The 21,065-nt window shown below is 42.8% G+C and overlaps 1 protein-coding gene across 1 annotated transcript in view; it reads right to left on the bottom strand.

The window, feature by feature from the left end:
- LOC115056146 (neural-cadherin-like) overlaps positions 1 to 20,372 on the bottom strand; it is a 77,123-nt gene extending 56,751 nt beyond the window's left edge. Inside the window, exons 1-3 of the mRNA XM_029522408.1 lie at positions 20,322 to 20,372; positions 19,853 to 20,214; positions 18,737 to 19,713 (exon numbers count right to left, since the gene is read on the bottom strand). Of these exons, the coding sequence (XP_029378268.1) occupies positions 18,737 to 19,713; positions 19,853 to 20,214; positions 20,322 to 20,372 (1,390 nt within the window). The remainder of the gene's footprint in view (positions 1 to 18,736; positions 19,714 to 19,852; positions 20,215 to 20,321) is intronic.
- Positions 20,373 to 21,065: the final 693 nt, after the last annotated feature.

Below are 21,065 nucleotides of genomic sequence, written 5' to 3'. Positions count from 1 at the left end.
TTAAACAAATTGCACGTGCAAGCATAAATGTCAATGGCCCGTGTGAGACGTGGACTTGTGGGGTGAGTTTTTTTTTTTTTTTTCTTTTGGCAGGGAATGAATGGAAACTCAAAGTCAGCTCAATGGAGGAGTAATAAGGTACATTAACCCAATGTTTGCAGTGTTAAAGAGAATCTATTCTAACCCTCCCACCACCACTCCATCTCTGTGCTTAAGGCTGAGTGTTAAAGTGTGAAACCGTCAGCAGGAGATCAACACACTAAAAGCACCAGGGACAGAAATCTATTAACTCAGGGATCCCAACACCACACAATCTGGACTCTGCTCAGCTCAGCTCAGAATGGCTGACACACTAGCCGCTTAGACACACATGCAGGCAATTTCTTCGGAAAATAATTACAAAGGGTCGATTCCCCGCATGTTTTTCAACACCAAATTCACATGCCTGCGGAAAAAGCGCGTAGACATGTCGCATTAAAGCACCAAGTATGTTTTTAAGCAGCCATACAGGAAAAGTTTTAGCCAGGATTGTCGTAAGTCTGCAAGAAAAAGACACAACACAGATAAATATAGATGTGATGTAACATCTGTAGTGTCAATAGCAGTGCTGAGGATGGAGTTCACCCCGGAGTGCTGCAGGAGTCACTTCCAAAGCCCAGAAATTTTAGGACTTCCCGTTTTGGTGACCAGAATAAATAACTTTTTTCATTTTGTCTTTTGTGAAATGTTTCATAAGCGTCAGGAATTTACCCAGGCTGGAAACATTTTCACATTTTATTCAGTGGCATAAAATGTTGAAGTGATAGTGATGCATGATGTGGCTATGTCGCCATCTGAATCTGCATGGAAGCATAAATAATCTGCCCACCATCCAACCAAACCAATGACTGACGCTTCATCACACATCACCATTTATTCTCAGCGAGATATTACATATGATGATAAAGGTAAAATATTTCACTTTAAAGTTTCACATTAAATACTTTTTTTTGGGGGGGGGCACTATGAAAATGAAAACAGGTATCTCTAGAAAAGCTGAAACAACAGCTGACACTAACTCATCTTCTAATGCTTTTGCGGGGAATGCTGCAGCCAATCACAGCTCACTCTGGGTGAGGGCGGGGTCACCCTGGACAGGCCAGCCCATCACAGGGCCAACACACAGAGACAGACGGAGACCAACAACCACTCACACTCAGACGTACGGACCATTTAGAGTCACCAGTTAACCCAAACATGATGTGATTGGACGGAGAGAGGAAACCCACACAGGTATGTGACGAACATGCGAACTCCGTCCAGAAGGGCCCCAGGCGCCGTGCGGCCCCTGACAGTTTTCATTTGTAATAACATTTTCAATGTCACTCTTACGTCCTGAAAACAAACTATCTAAAAGCTGATAATGTCATCTGAAAGAAATACTTACCAATAACGAGCTTGACGGTGCGCACACCTTGCCTGACAAAAATAAATCCTAAAATATGTTCCCATTTTAGAAGATGTAATTAATAGTTTTTTCATTCACCCGCAGTCCATCTGCTGAAAATCATAATGTTACTTTTTATGACTAAGTCTGCAGATTAACCACAGTGCTCACAGATATAACACATCCACACATCTCTAGTAAGTAAAAACCGCATTCATGGTTTTTAAAGCTTTTACCTGACTAAAAACAGCAGCAGAATGAAACTGCACAGCTTGTCAGGGACATTAAACGTCATCATGTCGAACCCTTCAAACTCGGAGCAACACCAACTCTACAGCTTTATTGGACTACGACTAAATTTATAAGAGGAAAAAGATAAAAGTGTTTAAGTATCAGAAAGTTTTCTTCACGATACAATCTCATCAGTTGTTTGTCGAGAAAACCAATTAAATACCAGTTAGTCCTCAAAAGAAATCAACTGTGCAGCACTCAGTTCATGCTGATATTAGCAGGCTTTCCAAAATGTCAAGTTTTACAATTGGATATCCTTAAATTGACCAATTTTGTTCAGTGTATTCCAATATATTACAAAAGAGAAATTTTACACTACGCGCCGAAAAATGATTTACTTTGACTTGACTACTTTGTAACAGAATTTCTCATTCACTGAAACACACCTAGAGCAAACAGTGGGTGGCCTTAAGAACACATGTTCCACATTTTCCCGCAGTGTTATTCACAATGACGAGCGAAATCACAAGTGATTCGCTAATTACTATACATACATCTACTGCTCCCATACAGGTAGATTCATGCATGTATATTATGAACATAAACGGGTTAAAGCTCCGGCTGACTGGCTGACTGGCTGACTGGCTGACTGGATGGATGGATAGATGGATGGATAGATGGATGGATGGCTCTCTCCCATCAGACCTCAGACAGCCATAGTCTCCTTTCTGGGGGGCTCTATTTTATTTATTTATTTTTTTCTTTCTTGCAGTTCAGCCAAAAGAATTACAAAACTCATTCAATCCCCTTTGTTCTTTTGCTTTGAGCAGAATGTGCCCTATTCACTTTTATTCACTCACATAAAAGTGGAGGATTTGGAAAGAAGCGAGTGTCAAATGGAGATATACTAGTATAGCCTTCAGGGGGAGAAATGTAACATGAATTAGTCAATGCTATAAATTCCATTTCAATTTAAAACAACTACATTTTAAAATAATGTCACAACATTTATTCATTTGAAATGCACATTTACTTTAAAATTCTTCGTCTTCTGCAGCTCAATCATATCCTTCAGACATTTTCTATCCAATTTTTTTTCCCCATTGAAATAAAGATGAAATAATTAATGTGGTGACTTTTCTCTGCGATGAAAAACGCCCCTTAACCTCTTCCAGTCAATTAATGACCACACTTAATCACTCAAAAACTGTTAATTATTGGCTGGAAAAGAAAGTAAACACAAATGATTGATCAATAACTGATTATCATTCTCACTGCACTGGTGTTGTTTTTGAATAGGAGAGAAAGATGTAGTGCCACATTAAGCCCCCCCAACTCCACCCACATTTCCTAAGTGATGCCAGTTTGTATGCATCATTCTCTTCTCTCAGTGGGATACTTCATAACTTCGGGGTCCAAGGTTTAAACTCCAGTAAAAGCGAGCACTGCAGGCATCGCCCACACACAGGAACTCTGACAAAAGCAGCGAGTGTGAAAAGAGAACTTCAGCCTCCCTAAGGCCGATGCTGTGTAATTGCAGCACTGCCAGTTTAATTCCAACAACGAACTTTAACTGCATGTCTCTCCCCTCTTTGTCTCTCCATGTTCTATGTCTGTTCCTACTGCAAGCTGCTGACGAAATGCACATTTCTTTCAAGAACGTGTTATTGTTGATGGGCACGGAAGTGAATGTGAGCTCTCCGTAAGTGCCGGAGCCCTCCGAGTGTATTTTTTTCCCAACTGTTTTGGAGCAGAGACCTTCATTACTGAGTCGGTCTACGCGGTAAATAGCCATTTTCCGCAGCCTGGCATTTCAAGCTGAGCATTGACATGTACGTAGGGTGATCCAAACAAAGGTAGACAGCCGAGACACATCCGGATTTTCACGTGTCTGTCATGGATCTAAAAATGCCCACCTGAACATTTGTGGTCAGATTTCGTTTGTGTCTGTGTCTCTTCTGTTAGAAGGTCAAGTGCGCAGTTACAGCGTCACTCTGTCACCATTTTACAATTTACAGGCTTGTTAGGAGTCTGAGTCAGAATACAAAACAAAAGAGTATCAATATTCATTGAACCTTAGACCTGTGACAGCCACAAGAGTCTGTTTAGCACTAAGTGTTAGATATTGATCACAGCAGTAGTGAGAATCAACATTCACAACTGACCGGTGGCTGGCACATTTTCACATAAGGTTACTCTGTAGAAAGCAGCAGCTGATATCGGACAGAGAGGAAATGCATCTACATCGCACCATGCAGCAGTTGAAGAGGGCTGCTTCAGTACTGCCATTAGGCAAACTGTAGGAAATCCTCGACAGCTTTGTAGGGAGACGACACTTCCATCAGTGCAGCAGATCATTGTAATCATGCAAAGCACTATTACAACTCCAAATGGAGAAACAATTATATTGAAAACTGTAATGAATAATTTTTCGGGTCAGTAATGTAAATCTGGTACAGACACAAGCCAATCCCCCTGCTGACTTGTTGATAGACCGAAAGTGCACAAGTGTAAATAATAATATTATTGATGTTTCCACTCCAATAAGTGTCCCGCTAAGCCATGTCAGTGGATAAGCAAATACAGCAGCGGAGCCCTGAAACCAATTAATATGAATGGAATTCAGCCATCATTCGTGTTATTGATTCCGCTTGTGCTTTTCACATAGCAACAGGTCAAAATCTTTGCTCTGAGAAGGGTCTATTTGCCTCTGGACTGAGGGAGACTGGATAATGAAGCTTTTGCATTTGGAAAAAACTAAAAAATAAAATAAAAAAAAAACAAACACATACATACACCAAGAAGAGAAACTGTAATTGCTCCTGACACTGAGACTGTGAGCTGTAACATGCTGAAGGAACATACTGACCAGATGTCATGAGAATGTGAAGTGACAGAAGCGAGAGGAGTCAAAAATACATCCGTGAAGCATTAGTCAGTTTCAGAGTGACTAAGTCTTGCCAGCAATCATGAAAATGTCACATCTGTAGTGAAAAAAGGCCTTTGTCCTTCCATTGTGTCTGAGCTCTTCAGATTTGAACCCAATAACCTCAATAATAAATGAAATTAAGTTTTATGTAAGAAGACAGAGTTATGTAAAATTCTACACCATTCAGCCATAAGATTATGATGACCACCTGTCTAACATTTTCTAAGTCCCCTTTTTGCCACCAAAAATGTCCTGACCTGTGAAGGCCTGAACTCCAAACGTTTCTGAGAAGTATCACTGTAAGCGGAGTCAGGATTTTTCGCTTCATCTGCCATAACTTCATAATATTACGACAGATCAGTGGATGTGGTTTACCTCTATAATCCAGAATCATGGATGACTAAAGTATGTGATCGGGTATTGTCAAGGATTTTGTTGAGTACAGGGTGAAAGTGAGTTTTCAGAGCCAGCAATCTCTGAATTTGAATCAAATTGAAACAAATTGAAAGAGCTGAATGATGAGGATTGATCAGAAAGTCCATCAAGCCACTCCAGATAGTTGAAGGGTATTTTACACTGTGAGGAAAGAGAAATTTGCCATTCTCCACCTTTCAGATAAAAAAAAAAAAAAAACACACCATCTCCTCGAAATGTGTTTACGTTTCTGATGCTCAGTCTTCACATATTATTGAAACATAAATAAGGGGAGATTACCTTTAAGCCAATAGCTGTCAATCCAGCCAGTTCCAATTTCCATCCCACCAAAATGTTTGGCTGGCTTTTAAAATAAATGTGAGTCATGATGCCGTGGAGGTTTTAGTCACGTTGCTATATTCATCGTACCAAAAAGTTCAAAACACAAAATGAGTCAGTGTCATGGGAATATCCATGACCACATTAGTTGTTATGGTTGATTCATGCGATCAAAATTTCCGGAATTATTCCTTGAAGATTAGCATGTAGCCTGATGTCTTGCAGTGTGACCTCAAACACATGCTGTGTTCTTACTCCGGCATAGATTAAACATTTTCTTTCCCTCATTTCTCGTGTCCTTTGCTGACAGAGGACATTTTATTGATCCTGGAATTTGATTCTAGATAATCAGTTTGACGCTGAAAAATGGCCCAATTCAGCCCAAAAGCCTGGAACAGGAGTGATAGTTTTTCAAAGACACTTCAGTGTACTGAACTACCTCCATGGACATTCATGTCAGCGAATAAACAAAAGTAGTGCTTTCTTATTTGCTTTCACAAGAGTGATTGCAGTCACAGGGACACCAAGTGACCTTGTGGTTTAAATACCGGGCTTTGTAGCTAGTCACTCAACTCTCTTAGCAACTTATGCTCCTCCACATACACTTTCAGCCTGGCCAGGCGCTGCAGAAAAAATGTTTAGTCACACATTTCATTCCCTCGATCTTATTGAAAGCTCACAGTTTTCATTTTAATGGGCTAAAATATTTCAAATTTTCAATAAAATTTTATATTGACATGTTTCTGTGAATATTTACCCAACAGTGCTCGACGCTGAACAGCATGTTATAAACTTCGACATATACTGTGATTGTGTCCTGCTCTGCGACTTAAATTAAAAGTCAAATTTAAGAAGTTTAGAAGATTTGAGGTACTGGGTAATAAGCCACTTTATCTCCATTCTGCACATAATAAGAGCTGAGTAACAAGCTAGTCAGCTAGTTACCAATGTATTTATTTTTTTATTCGGTTTGGCACTGCAAAATCCAGACGACTTCAACAGGAAGGAGGTGGGCTAGTTGTTTTGCCTTAGCTGGTCCAGTCAAGCTGAGCATCTAACAAACACACACACGCACGCGCACACGCACACACATCCATCCCTGAACTTCAGCATGTTTGGCAAATGCATAAGTTGATATGACATTGTTATCTTTATCTATGTTGGCAGCAATACACACTAATTTCTCCCAAGTGTTAACGTGTCCATCTGTTTATAGTTGGACAACTGTTCCCAAACCAACAGTAAGACCGTAAAAGACAGTAAAAGAAAGAAGATTAAAAAAAAAAAAAAGCAAAAATATAAAAAAAAACTAAAACAAAAAACTAGTATAAAATTCCATGGACTGTCTGTGCAAATGCTAAATACAGCATCAAAGCCAGCAGGAGCCAGCGCTGCCAACGGATCAATATTTTTCCTTTGGTTTAATGAGGGCAGTAACAGGTTAGCTGCTGGATGCAGGTTGATTAGGATTTTACTTTTGTCTTTAAATAAGATAAAGTGTTTCTGTTCACATTCATAAAGGCAAGTGGTTTTTAGGTCTTTGAGGTCGTTATTGAAAATCCCACCTGATGCTTTTTTTATTTTTTTTATTTTGAATCAGTCTAAACAACAAAGCCTCATCTGCAGGTATTCCGTATAATTACTGCAGACTGGGTATTAAAGGCTGACAAACTGTGGCTGCAGACAGGCCAATTGTTGCATCAGATACCAATATTGAGGCCTAAAGAGGCTGAAATTGGAATTTGCCTGCAGTGACATTCTTCTTAGATCTATAAATGCTTCTGTTCTAGATTTGATGGAGCCATGAAGATGGACAGTTCAATCTGGAAAGGGAAACTTTAAAATAAAATTAAAGTGAGCGGTGATAGACAGTGTGTGGGACTCTCGGCCTTCTCAAATGAAATGAGGGAGAAATAACAGTACACTCAGGCATTAACTCATATTTGCATAAGCACTACATTAGTAGTCAAGTATTGGAATCTTCACATACCTCTACCTGTGATATCATCCGTAATTAGATCTGACAGTGAAGTATCTCTTCTATTCTCTAATTTATGCTGGAACAATGTTACTGCTATCCAAACTGACACTTGTGTATAGGGCAGTCGATGGGGGACTCGTACATCCTTCCTCCGGCCATCCCATTGGACTACAAATGGCACGGACGAACAACGGCACAACTGCTTGCCCTGTCGCACACTTCACAGAAAAGATTACTCATTTGGAAAAGTGGCGAGGTGAGTTAATTCAGAACTAGAAGAATATAAAAGAATCCAAGAACACATTCAATCATCCGTATCGTCATCCATATGAATGTATTCAATATACCTGTATATGCACGCGCGCACACACACACACACACACACACACACACACACACACACACACACACACACACACACACACACACACACACACACACACACACACACACACACACACACACACCCACACACCCAGTGGGATATTATAGGTGTAAAGATAAAGCTTTCATTGTAAGAGAAAGAATATATTTCTAATACACTAATATATTTTTAACTGCCATGAGTCAACGAGGAATATAATGCAAGCTGATGTACCTCAAGGATATTTTGTATTTTGTACTTTTTTTTTTTTTGGTCAGTTTTCATAAAAGATATTACAAGATTCTATCACGACTCCACATCTATATTTCCTTCATATGAAATTGGTCTCTCCCTGTCCTGCCTTGAACCTATCTCTGGGCTCTCATGGTTCGGGATGATATCTGCTCTCCCATGTCGCACACAAGTTTGTGTGATCAGCTGTGTCATTGTATTAAAGGTTTACTAAATAGTGTCTTGTTCGTGTCTTCGCGTGTGCAGAACTGTACGTACACCTACGTGTTCGATGTCAGCATGGTTTACTCACTGTGTGCATGTGTGTGTTGTTTGTGTAATGAGGTGTAACGGCAGCCGTGTTCATGTGTGTACAGAAAGTGGATAAGTGAGACTTTTCTCCACACCCCGGAGCCCACAGTTGCCTGGGGTTAAATGGAAAGTGTAAGAAGTTGCAAGAAACCCAATACAGCTTCAAAACCAAAACAGATATATATATTGCTGAAGGAATGGCGAGCAGGGCTGGGTTTGATGTTCATGGTGGTTGATGGGAGGAGAAGAGACAAGAGAGGAGGTAACATTTGATATGTTGTTGCAGAAAGGTGCACTGTTTATACCAGAGGCTTTCATTTGGCCATTAGTCTCTATCAGCAGGCGTCTGTTACTGTTAGCATGTGTCAGAGAGCTATCTCTCTCTGCCTCTCCCCGGTTTGATGATGGAGGGGTAATTTCAGCTTCATGACGACATGATTCTAACGATGAGGACGGGAGTGCTGAGAGCATGCGAGGGCGAGAAACAGTGAAAAATGCTTCGTGCGTTTCTGCATGTGCACAACTGTGCCTCTATGTGTGCGCGTAGGCTACACGTGTGTGTGTGTGTGTGTGTGTGGACACAAGCAGGATGGGGTCCAACTCCTTCTGCTTTTCCCATCACTGAATGGGCTGTTAATGGAGAGTAATGAGGGTGCACTTTCATGGCAGATGTGCCCTCTCTGCAGCTCTGTTTTACTCTGAGACAGTAAAACCGCTCCCTCCTCTGATTAAGCTCTGTATGTATTGCGGGAATTTGAATGGTTTGTTCGTTAAGTTTGCCTCACATTGCCGTACCCCAGGAAGTAAGAGTAAGTATCATTTCGATGTAGCACCTACAGTCACATTAAATGACAAAAGCCCTGGCAGTGTCAGCCAGGCCCAAAATCTGTTAGAGGGCCATCTTCTTCACTGGAGTGTGAAATTATTTTAGCTCTCTGCTCATTATAGGATTTTAAAATGCATTATAGTTAGGGCTTTTATGGTGTGCTGCGGCATTAATTCAATTTGCCCCATTCACACTTTCTTATTATCATGCTTAGTTCAAGCTACAGGGGGAAGGAGCTGCTGAGCAGTACTCCCCAGCCTTATCTCTAAAGGATATAAACTACACTACCCGGCTCAATCAGAGCCAGGACGGACGGCTCCATCCATTCATCCATTTCTCCTCTGCCTCCCCTCTCCTTTTTCCAGATGCTGCTTCCTGCGGTGACCTCCATCTTTCTTTCCATCCTATATCCCTCTCTCCATTTCCTTCTGAGTTGGGTGATTGATGGGGGTTGTCCCCAGAGCCCTTTCAATATCTTTCCATAGAAACGTGTACATAGGCAAACAAACACACACAAGCCCGTGCACGCTCGGGGACGCCGGCACACACAAACAAGTACCCACTGCAAAAGCAGCGCCAGGCAGAAGCAACAGAGGGAGTCACACAGGTTTAATGGGAAAACAAGCCACAGTGTACGGGTGAGACAGCAATAATCTATCACTGAAACCAGAACCTGGGTATGTGTTTGTTTAGGACTCTGGAGAGGGAGGCATTCTGGGAACACCCCATCACTGTCTGTTATTGTGCAAAGGAACAATAATGAATTGAGCATCACAAATGTATTCCAGTGGAAGAATAGCAGATTAGTATGGAGCAGCAGTCGTACTCTGGGCTCTCACAGTGTCCTCCCAACACGAATGCACCCTGCAAAACACACATGAGCACGACTCCGCCATTGGCTACATTGTATACACACACACAGACACACACACACACACACACACACACTGCACAGTACACTAGTCGCACGCATTAAAACGGTAATTCAGCATGTGACTGGCTTATTGGTAACGGGGGGAAGAGGAGTAGAGGATGAGGATAAAGTCCTCATTTAGATATCTAATCCAGTGAGCAGTCTGTCCTGTGTGGCCCATCATCTCCTGTCATTAGCAGCAGGCCAGCAAGATTAAACAAGATCAATGTTTATCACCCACTGTGTGCGAGAGAAACCAAGTGTTAAACTCCCCCAACTCATCATGATTTAGCACAGCATCTGCTTTCAGAGCAATTTCAACAACGGAAATCTCTGATTACATTGAGCACACGTGTTTAAGAGCAATATTAATCAACGCTGATGCCCAACGCTGGATGAACAGGATCTCAAAAATAATATTTTTAAGAAGCACTGCTCCATCAGTAGGATTTAGTATTTCGTGACCTCCCATTCGATCCAAATATTAAGACAAGTTGAGTGACTCATCTGTAACTCGTAATATTATTCATGGGGCTAACCAAACATTTCAGGACAGATCCTCAATTCAGCGTTTGACAGACAGAGCCATTTCTCAGTGAGCGATATCCATCAAAAACAAGTTAATGCACATTCACACAATTAATTATTGAAATTACGCAATTAAACAGCAGCTGTGGTGTCGGGGCAGAAAGGGCAACAGTAATTATGAGTCAATAACTTGTGAAAAATGAAATGCAAAAACTGTAGCTAGACTCCAAATAGCAGAAATGCAGTTGGTGCTGCACAGGAAACACAAAGTGAAACTTCAAATTCTCATTTTCCATTAAAAAATTTCTTTCATTTCATTTTGAGTAAACCAGGTTATGAGGGCAGCAGCAAAACTCAGTTCCAGGTCTTGATCCTTAATGTGTAGCAGCGGCGCGTGTCTTTATATTTCCACAGCAAGGCTGGCACTATTAACTACACAGCAGCATCTCTATCCAATCCTTTTCAGCACATCATAAGACTGTAGAGACCATATGGTCTGATTAGTCCACAGAATTAAGCCCTGCGCTGTCGAGGCAGCGAGAGAGAGAAAGCAACACACATTCTCTAGTTCCACTGAGAACAGACACACATTGGTAGCTGGATCACAAAGAGAGAGAGAGGAGAAAAGAAAAAAAAAAAAAAAAAAACACTCACTCACACGCATCCACCCCCCCAATTCACATGCACAAGCACATGAGCCAAGTTTGGAACAGACAGAACAGAAATGTCCAAATGCAGACAGGAGGAACTCAACAAAAGCATGCAATAAAAAAACAGTCCAAGCTGGAACAAAATGTTATTTTGTATGTTGTCCCTTGTGGTGGTCAGGGCCTCTGTTTGAGTACCACACACACACACAACACACACACACACACACACACACACACGATCTTGCATCTTAAAATACCCTTAACAGCTTGTGTCGCCCTCTGCTCTCTCCTGGATGCTCATCAGCCCCGAGAGATACTCCATTTTCTCTGCATCAAAGACACCTGCTACTGTGATCTGCCTCTGATGGACTTGTGGATTTTTTTCTCTGTTTCCCAAAATTGATTAAATAACTGAACCATGCGATGGTCATCATCTTCAAACACATTTTCAAATCTGCACTGCAATTCCCTTGCCTTCTGCATAGTCTTTTTGATCAGCAGTCAAACTGAAATTTAGCAAAAGTTTTTTTTTTTCTTCTTCTTCTTTTTCTACATTCTACTATCTCTTTCTACTCCGCAGTCATTTTCATCTTTTCAACAAAAGCCACACACTCGCTGTGTAAATTGGTGTCGCACAATTTCTGCAATTTGCGCGGTTTTCTCCAAAGCCAAGTTCGGGGCATGTCAAAACATCTCACCAGGCAACTTAGCCAGCCATGTGATCTTTTTTTTTTTTGTTGCCCCTGCATTAAAAATCTCCTCGTTCACACTTCATCCACCAAAGCTTTCAAAGTTGTCTGTGTCCTGCGTGTTTATCAGTGCCTCCTTTGGCCACAGAGAGCACAGCTACAAACATTGTTATGCTCAGTTAATTGGACCTTTGGGTACAAAAGGTTGAAAAATTCAAGAGCAAATAAATAAATAAGCTCAAGCATTGAATTCCCACGATGTATCCCCATGCAAGCTCCAATTTTCCCTTGCTCATTGCAGCCTATAGGCAGCCTGGTCTGAGAGACTGATTCATTAGAGTGCTTCAGGACAGTTCCATCAGCCCTTCCACTCAATCACATACCTACCTCTCTGCAACTTGGTAAACTATCAGCAACAGTCTGTCACTGCCTATTCTGCGACATATAAATTGTTGTTCAAAGTGATGTTTTGTGACTGGGAGCAAAACAGCTCCTGGTTAATCAATACCACAAAATCAATTCAGCTCTCTCTGAAGAAATGCCACTGAGAGGCTCTCCAGCACGCAAGGGTGGAGCCTAAGCAAAAGTTTTTAGACGGATGGGTGAAATGGCAGGTGTAGAGAGGACCGCGCAATTAATGTGCTCACTCTTGATCACGCTCATTTTAGACAATCGCTGCAAAACGCCGCACCAGAAAATTAAATTGTGTCAGCAAAACCCCTCAAATTCGAACCTTTCCCACCCACTAAGCTGGTGTCAGCGGACCGTGGATTAGATTTAATAAAACAAAACCATCTCATCCCCACACAATGTGCAAGTCCTGCTCATTTATCACACAGGTAGACACCAGGCTGCACGGAGGCATTCTGGGAGTTTGTGCCGCTGGAGGTCAGCAAGACATTTACCTGACAGCACCTGCCTCCATGCAATGACTGGAGTTGACAATGCCTGTGGTAATGGGCATCAATAATGCAGACCCTTTGCCAGATAAAAATTCCCTGTCGCCATGACTATACTCACCGCGCTGCACCCTATGCAGCACTCATATCTGCCTCACACAGGAAACTTAGAGAATTTACAGAATGCAAGTTAAGGCTCGAGGTTTCTGCCATAATGAGATGTACTTTCATGTGAAGAGAATGACAGACACATACATACCCCTTCCTTCCACATCTTTGGCTCCGATAAGTACTGTATATGTCCTGCTAACTTGAGTCATTTTATTCTCACACACACACAGGTTGCCCCCCCCCCCCCCGCCCAATCTCCCTGCTGTAGTTGTAATTGGGATACAGTGATCGCTGCCTCTGAATGGCATCAGGTTTGCTACTGACCTTATTAAGCAAATCAGATACGGGTCACAACAGACTGGTTCACATTAAAATTCAGTTTCTGCCATGTGTTATATAAAATGTACTGACAAGTAATGTAATTCTGCTGCTGTTGGGCCATCAAATACAAAGGTTCCTTCATGTAGTGCTATAAAGGAAATCTCCAAATGCATCTTTCATGTTGAATCACCTGACTGCATGTTAACTTGCTTGATAATTATCCCTGTTAGTCTGAGGTTTAAATTTGGGAAAACTGCCCCTGAATCAGATCAATAGTGTAGATGTTCAGATATCCTGGGGAAAAAAAAGAAAAGAAAAGTGGGATTGCTATAGAAACACACACACACACGCCCTATCTTTGCTTTCTTCTTTCATTCCAAAGGCCAGGTCATACTTCTCATCTTCTCTCTATTTGTCCCCCAAGAGTTTTCCGACAAATACGAGCGCACGCTGCCCTTCTCACAGTTGTACAGTACTATATTTTTCCCGCCCCTCTGTGCCCTGTAACCATCCACTCTGCACTACAGGCTGGAATACACGCACACCTCATTCCCCTTCTGCCACCCCAATTGTTTTTCATTTCTGCCCTGCAACCATCTGACAATTATGTTTCACCAAAATGACCTCTCATCAGAAGTATACGGCTGCCCGCCTCTGATCTGGATGCCTTTCACTTATCTTGGGTCAAGTTTACAGCCACACGGGGGTAAAAAAAAAAAAAAAAAAAAAAAAAAAAGCTCTCACAAACTGGCATGTTTTTACACACTCGAATCTTCCATCTTCTCCTGCCTCCTTCCTTCCCCGTATTTCTTATTCTTCCTCTGGGTCCGTACCTTTGCCGTAACCTTCTTGATCTTCACCATGCCCCCAGCATTGCAGCTCATTCTGACCTTTCCGTGCCCCTGATAGCAGAAGCTTGTAACCAATTTAAATACCGCTTCTACATGTATAAAAGGGCCACTTCCCTTCATCCTGCTATGTGCTCAAAAACCATCTTTTTTTTTTTTTTTTTTAATTGACTACCCCCCCTCCCGGCATCAGATACATGCTAGCACTGTTGAGAAGGCAGGACTGTGGGGATGTTGCACAGACACATCCATTTGATATCTGAGAGACCACAGAGCAGAAATCAAATGCTCCAGGCATGTCACAGCTTTGCAGCACGTCATCAGATGCTACATATCTCAGAATCTCTGCTGCAGGGGGACCGGGATGCTCAAAAGACAATTGTAGCATTGAACACGTGCACATATTGACACACAAACATATTTACACAATTAGTTGTGTAAATGGCGGAAAAAAGAAAAGCTCATGCATATGCACATAAAAATCACACACATGCTCCAAATCACATAAAAAAAACATCATCACCACAGGCAAATTTTTTTTACTACATTGAATAGATGCAGACAGCTTTTTGTGAAATTGTTTTCTACTTAAACAAACATCCCCAACAGTCACAAATTACAAACAAAAATGAGATCGGGTCTCTTCTCAATTCATTTCACATCACAAGGGGAATATGCAAATATTGTGAAGAAGGAGAGGGGGGGCGGAGGCGAGAGGGAAGAAAAAGGGAAATGGGATTAAAGACAGCGTGAGGCGAGATGCTATGAGACAGAAAAGGGAAGAGGGAAGAGGACAGATAGAGAAAGAGCAGAGGAAGGTTCCCTGACAAAACAGGCTGAGAAGAGATGATTACCACAAGCTGAATGCCACCCTGCCCACATATACCTAAAGGAGAGGGAGAAACCATTCCAATATCCCCCACTGCAACTCACAAAGGACTGCACCAATTATTCAATACTTCTCCAAACCCATCAAACACCATTAACAGATTCCTACTCAAGTGCAAAGAAAAGGATTCTTTGGGAGGGACAACCAAAAGCAGAAATTCCCCACCAATACAAATCTAAACTGACGTCCTCTGTGGACCAGGAGAAAACCTTTACAGGAAGAGCTGTAGAGGTCCCTCACTCCCTCTCCTCAAAACAACACTACAGAACTGTGTGAGTCATGAGTCATGGCCTACTTCCATTGCTTTTTTACCTTTTATTCCCCTCCTTGAACCACTGGTTTGATACACAGAGGCTATGTCAGAAAAAAATATCACTTCATCGTATTCTCTGGGGATTGTTGGTGTTCTCAATAGACTTTAGAAGATAAATATTTCTACAAGATTAGCAGGGGATCTAGTCAAGGAGAAAGGAGAAATGTTTTGAAGCCATCCTGAGCAAGAATAGACTCCTTAGACAAACAAGGTGATACTACTGTGTACAAAACCTGATGCATTAGAGTGAGAGGAGCAGCTTTATATTCAGTAAGGCTCTAATTAGATCCCCAGTCCCCCCAAAAATGGCTTATTATGCTCTTTGAATAAGAGCCACAAAAATAATAATAATAATGGTCCATACTGTACAGATTGTCAGATAAAATGTTATACAACCTAATTTTCCCATCAAGTTGTAGAAAGTTTGGAATTATGATTAAAAGAAAATAAATCAAGTCCAATGTTTGTTTTGTTTTTGCAAAAGAGAAAGTAATCCTAACTTTGAGGAGGAAATTAAAAAGTAAGTGGTGTAATGAATCATTTTGCCATGAAGGTAATGTGCATTGTAATATTCCCTGAGAAATTAGTAAGAGTAAAGAAAAAGCACATACTGGTTGAACAATATAATTTTTCTATTGAGCAGTCAAATGTGAGAATATGTTGTGTGATTACATTAACTGATCAATTTCTGTGAAAAATGCTAATCATACCAGTGACTAATTATATCAAATGAGGATATCAGCAGCAGCTATGGTAAATTATTTTAATCATATTCATAACTACGAGGAGCAAACACATTTTGGTGGATGTTAGCCTGATTTCTTTTCTTTTTACTGCACGGAGGATGAACTGAACAAACCTTGCTTGAAATCTATGCAAAAAAAATGATGTAGATGTCCATCCCCTGCCTCAACAGTAGACCATTTTTGTGGCACATACTTTGCTAATTATAGTGTTATTATCGAACAAATAGTCCAAACAAAACACTTCACCATTGTGATTAATCAATACAACAGACTACAAAGACAGCTCAGTGTTATAAAAAAAAAATAATCTGTGAACCATGGGGGGACAGAGGATGAGTTTTTAGTAAGCGCATCTTCTTTCAGGTATGTATGTCACAGAGGACAGGCCCCATGCTGAGAGTAATCCAGGACTGCTGTTCCATCTCCCCCTTATCCGCAGCGTGCCAAAATCATTTATCTAAAGACATCTAAGTGTCAAACTAGACTTTTTAATCTCCATTTGAACAGCACAAATAACAGCTCTGATCATAACGCTGTACCCACAGCAAACTTATTAACATAAGAAAGCCTTTCACCGGTGTGATTAGCATTTCATGCACGCATTAACCAGTTAATGAACACATTCACTACACATTTAGTGAATCTGCATTAACCAGCGGGAACAGCATTCTCTTCCTCCTCACGGACTGTAATGAACATGTGTATTCTTTAAATAATCCATGAAAACAAATGGTACAAAGTTATTCAGAAAATCTATCATTAATGTATAAATTTATATGTAAGCTTGAAGAGATGGCTGTGTGGTAATTATGTTAATAGTTGTATGAGTGTTGCTCCCAGACTAGACTTTCAGGTGTGTTACCTCAGTGTTAGTGAAGTGACAGGTTCAGTGTGCACCAGGTGTACACAGAAAGAAAGGAAACTCAACAGCCTCAACAGAACATTACAAAGGAACAGGTTGTTCTTTACCTTTGTCACTGCCTTGTTTATCTTTCAAGCTCTGGCACTGTTTTGTTTGTGTTTTTTGTGCTGCTGTTGCACTGGTTTGTGCTCCAGCGGACCTATTGCTTTGACCAGCCATGTATGTGAATAATCTAAGAAGTGTTTTTAAGGTTAGCGCTGAATGTTGCTGACTGGACTGTTCTTTGAACTGCTGCCAGACTGTTGTCTGACGGTGCTTTCTGTTTGACATTCAGCAGGTGACTGTCAGCACAACAGACAGCTCGGTGGTACAGAGAGCACACCACGGTAAAATAAGTGGAGACGATGCAACGCATGGGGCCTTATTAAAATTGTTCTTCCTTTACCTGGGGTCAATTTTCAAATGATTCTGCAGTCTCACACTTGCATATAAACACCTTCAAGGGCAGATGCGCACGCACATGCACACGCACACGCACACACGCGCACACACACGCACACACACGCACACACACGCACACACACACACACCTCACTCGTGCCATCTTCTTTTCATGTATCTGTGTGCTTGTTCCTATATCCGTGAGACAGACCATATATTTATTGCAACACTCAAGTAAACCCAGAGCCATTGGTTGCACACAAATTCTCATGGGCGATTAGCATGCACCTCTAAAAATTAAGAAAAAAATAGGACTGGGAATAAGGCAAGCAGAAGAAAGGCCCGTCCTCCCAGACTTCGATCAGGATTCTGTCTGGAAAGCTGTAGTCACAGGATAAAGGACATGCCATGCCTTTGATCAGGAGAGGAGAGTTTTGGAGGTGAGAGAGGTAAAATGGAGGAATGTATCTGAATATCTGTCAGGCTAGAGTGGCTGTTCTGTTCAACATCTCTGCTCCTTCTGAAAAACCTCCAGACACCCCTTTACAAGAATGTGTCCCAATCAGGCCAATCAGGCATGCAATTACAATCTAGACCATGCTGTGCAAAGTAACAGCAGTACACAATTCAAATGAAAACACTGCATACTGTTTTCAGCGCACTATGTAGCTCAATTACAAAGCAAATCATTTTGATTCCTTGTTTTTTTTTTTTTTTTGTTGCTGTTTTTTTTCCCTCTCTCATGTTTTCAAGCTTTAATCTCAACTTTTGGAGAAGCGACACAAAACTTCACCAAACTGTCAGGATTCACCTTTCCTCCCAGATTTCAGAGGATGCCTGAATGTGGCAGAACTACTTGAAATCCATGGAACCAGAGAGTGAATGAGAGGAGGATTAGAGTGGTAATGCCAAATGATGAGAGAGACTGGGTCGCACTGGATTGCCACTCTGCAAGGATTAGCTGTGAAAACAACTTCACAGTCACAAACTATGTCAATCAAGGGCATAATTCAAGCACTTCACAAGGACCCTTAAAACCTGGTGGACCCTGTTGCAAACCAGCTTCTTAGGTCAGTTCACAATCCAAACATCTTATATGCATCACATCGAAACTGACCAAATATGAGAAGGCATTAACAATCTCTGCACTGAATGCTTCCCCATTAAAAGGAGACTTCAGGTATGTGGAAGGGTGAACAGTAATGAGGCCCACCTGTGGAGTAAACATACAGTGCAGCTACACTGACACTGCTGCATGGATGTGATGGATATGTCAGGCCTACTGGGGGACTCCACTGACGAAGGGTGAGCAGTGAGGTGACCAGATGGCGGCACAATTTTACCATGTGCTCATAATGCTCTGCATTCCATTAACATACGACATGACCACCACAATGCATATAATTCCTCTGGGGAAAAGAGGCGAGCGCATGACCCAATTTAAATGCGGATTAATTGCAATATTCTACACACCTCGTTTATCCTGGATCTTAACCGTGAGCTCCACGAAGGGCTCCGTCTCCCTATCCAGCCTTCTGGTTATCGTAATATCTCCACTGTCGCGCCCCACGGTGACCGGCGAGCTGTCAGGCTCCGGGTAGATCAACTCGTAGGCGGGCGACTGGAAACCAGCGGCAGTCAGGCTCGTTATAACCGAGCCGACGCTGGCATCTTCAGACACGTTGAGGGAAATCACGGTCCCGGGGTCAAGCAGCGCCCTGGGCGACCGTCCTGCCCTTCCCGAGCGCGCTAATTTGGCAGGACGCGTCGCCCACCGCTGTGGAGAAACGGTAACCACAACACCTTTACTGGTCAGGGGGGGCCAGCCGTGGTCTCTGGCAAAAACGCAGAATTTCACTTCCGATGGCAGCCCCAGGATGGAGTCAACCAGCAAAACTTCGCCCGTTTTCGGGACAACGTAAAAACTGCCATTTTTGGGGACAGAAATGAATGTCAACTCTGCGTTCTTGCCGCTGTCCGCGTCCTCAGCCTGCAGCCGGTACACCACGCTCCGGAGCGCCGTGGTGTCGTCTAAAGTTAAGTGAAGGGTGTCTGCACTGCGAAAAGTCGGCTGGTGGTCGTTGGTGTCCAAAACATCCACTTTTACCGACGCCACCTCGGAGACGGCGGGCTCCGATGCGCAGGTCTGGCAGCACACACCTACGCTCAGCAGGTATTCTGAGCGAGCCTCCCTGTCCAAAACCCGGGAAGTTTTCAGCAATATGTTTCCCCGCTTGTGGTGGACAAAGGCGCGGAAATCTTCGCTGCCGTTTCCGTACAGTTTGAAGCGCACCCCGGAGACTGGACACCATTTTTGCGCGTTGATGCGCCTCATCGGAATGCTCAGTCCGCTCACTTTGGAAGCTGCCGGCGAGTTCTCAAAAACATGCCCGTGGAAGAAAGGCAGTCGCGCCTTGGTTTGATATCCAGTGGCCGCCGTCAAAAGGCAGCTTAAAAAAACACCCAAAATCATGTTGGACGGCAAGTTATGCACCTCCAAACGACTCGGGGTGGTGGGTAGAAAAAAAAAAAGATCAGCAGAAAGGAAAAGAGAAACACTTGAGAAACATTTCCCGCATAGTTATCTACCGTACAATCCTTCCTGGAGACCCCCCTGAACTTCGGGCTTTCTCATCCTGGGAGAGCCGTCTCGGGGCTCCGTGCAGGCGGTCCGCGGCGCTGCAGGCAGTCGGCTGTGTGCTCCGCAGCCAGCGTTCAGCACCACAGCGCCGGACAGCGCCAAGCGCGGGGGCGTGGCGGCGCACGGGGACGGAACTCCTCGGTGAACCCCACCCAGCGAGACGGCCAGCAGGGTGGCCGCCTCTCCCCTCACTGCGCCGGTTCAGCTCTCCAAAAGGCCCGACAACGTCCGCCAAAAATCTGCTCTGAGCCGGGGGGCAGCGTTGATGGAGAGGAAAAGGTCGAGGGAGCACATCTGATCCTTCTCCGGGCTGCAGTGGAGCAACGAGGGCTGCCTTGCTCAAGAACACTTGCGCAGGAGGGATAACTCCTGCACCGCACTCACCCTCTCTCTGTCTATCGGAGAGACTGAACTCACCACCTCCTGGTCTCCGGTCTTCTCTAAGCTACAGGTCACAGTTGCTGTCATGCACCGAATTTCTACAATCACATGTTCACACAATCACAATTTCTTTGTAGCTGGAAGGGAAAACTCTAAAAATCCATCAATATAAATGCAAATGCTAGGATCTGGGCCGTTAAACTGTGTAAATATGATGATTTGAGACAGCCTACGCTGAGTCGTTCCGTGTGTCTTTGCAGGCAGTGTTATGTGCACACCAGAGTTCAAATTAACATTGTCACCCTGACTGCTCCTCTTCTCCCTTCCCACTCTGCTAGCGTGCCAAATACCCAGAGCACTAAACCTAATCTGTAGGTGGCTACCGCTAATTCCCACAGACTCCACACTTCCAATTCCCCTCACTCCCCCTTACGTGACAAGTCAGAAGATTAAATATTACATGGACTTGAAGGCTCTGAACTGTCAAAAAGATAAGGAAATAATGGACTGAAGAGCACAACCCTATGTTCTACTGAGGACGTCTCCCATGTCATGTCAACCTTTACTTTAGATGTGCATGTGATCAATATTCATTTGCATTGTTATGGGTGGTACAGTGCCACGCAGTGTTCCCCTGCTCGTACATACTGTAGAATACATTTGTATTCTGTTTGGAAATTCACCAAAGCTCCTGAAAAAGATCCTTATCAATCTGAAACCACTATCCATCACTGCAATTTTAGCCCAATCCACTATCTGCAGTAAACTCCTCTTTTCAGG

Source organism: Echeneis naucrates, chromosome 16 (genome assembly GCF_900963305.1).
Source record: "Echeneis naucrates chromosome 16, fEcheNa1.1, whole genome shotgun sequence".
Taxonomy (NCBI): Eukaryota; Metazoa; Chordata; class Actinopteri; order Carangiformes; family Echeneidae; genus Echeneis; species Echeneis naucrates.
Note: the sequence above shows the minus strand (reverse complement) of the source record. Positions and strands in the feature narration are given on the sequence as shown.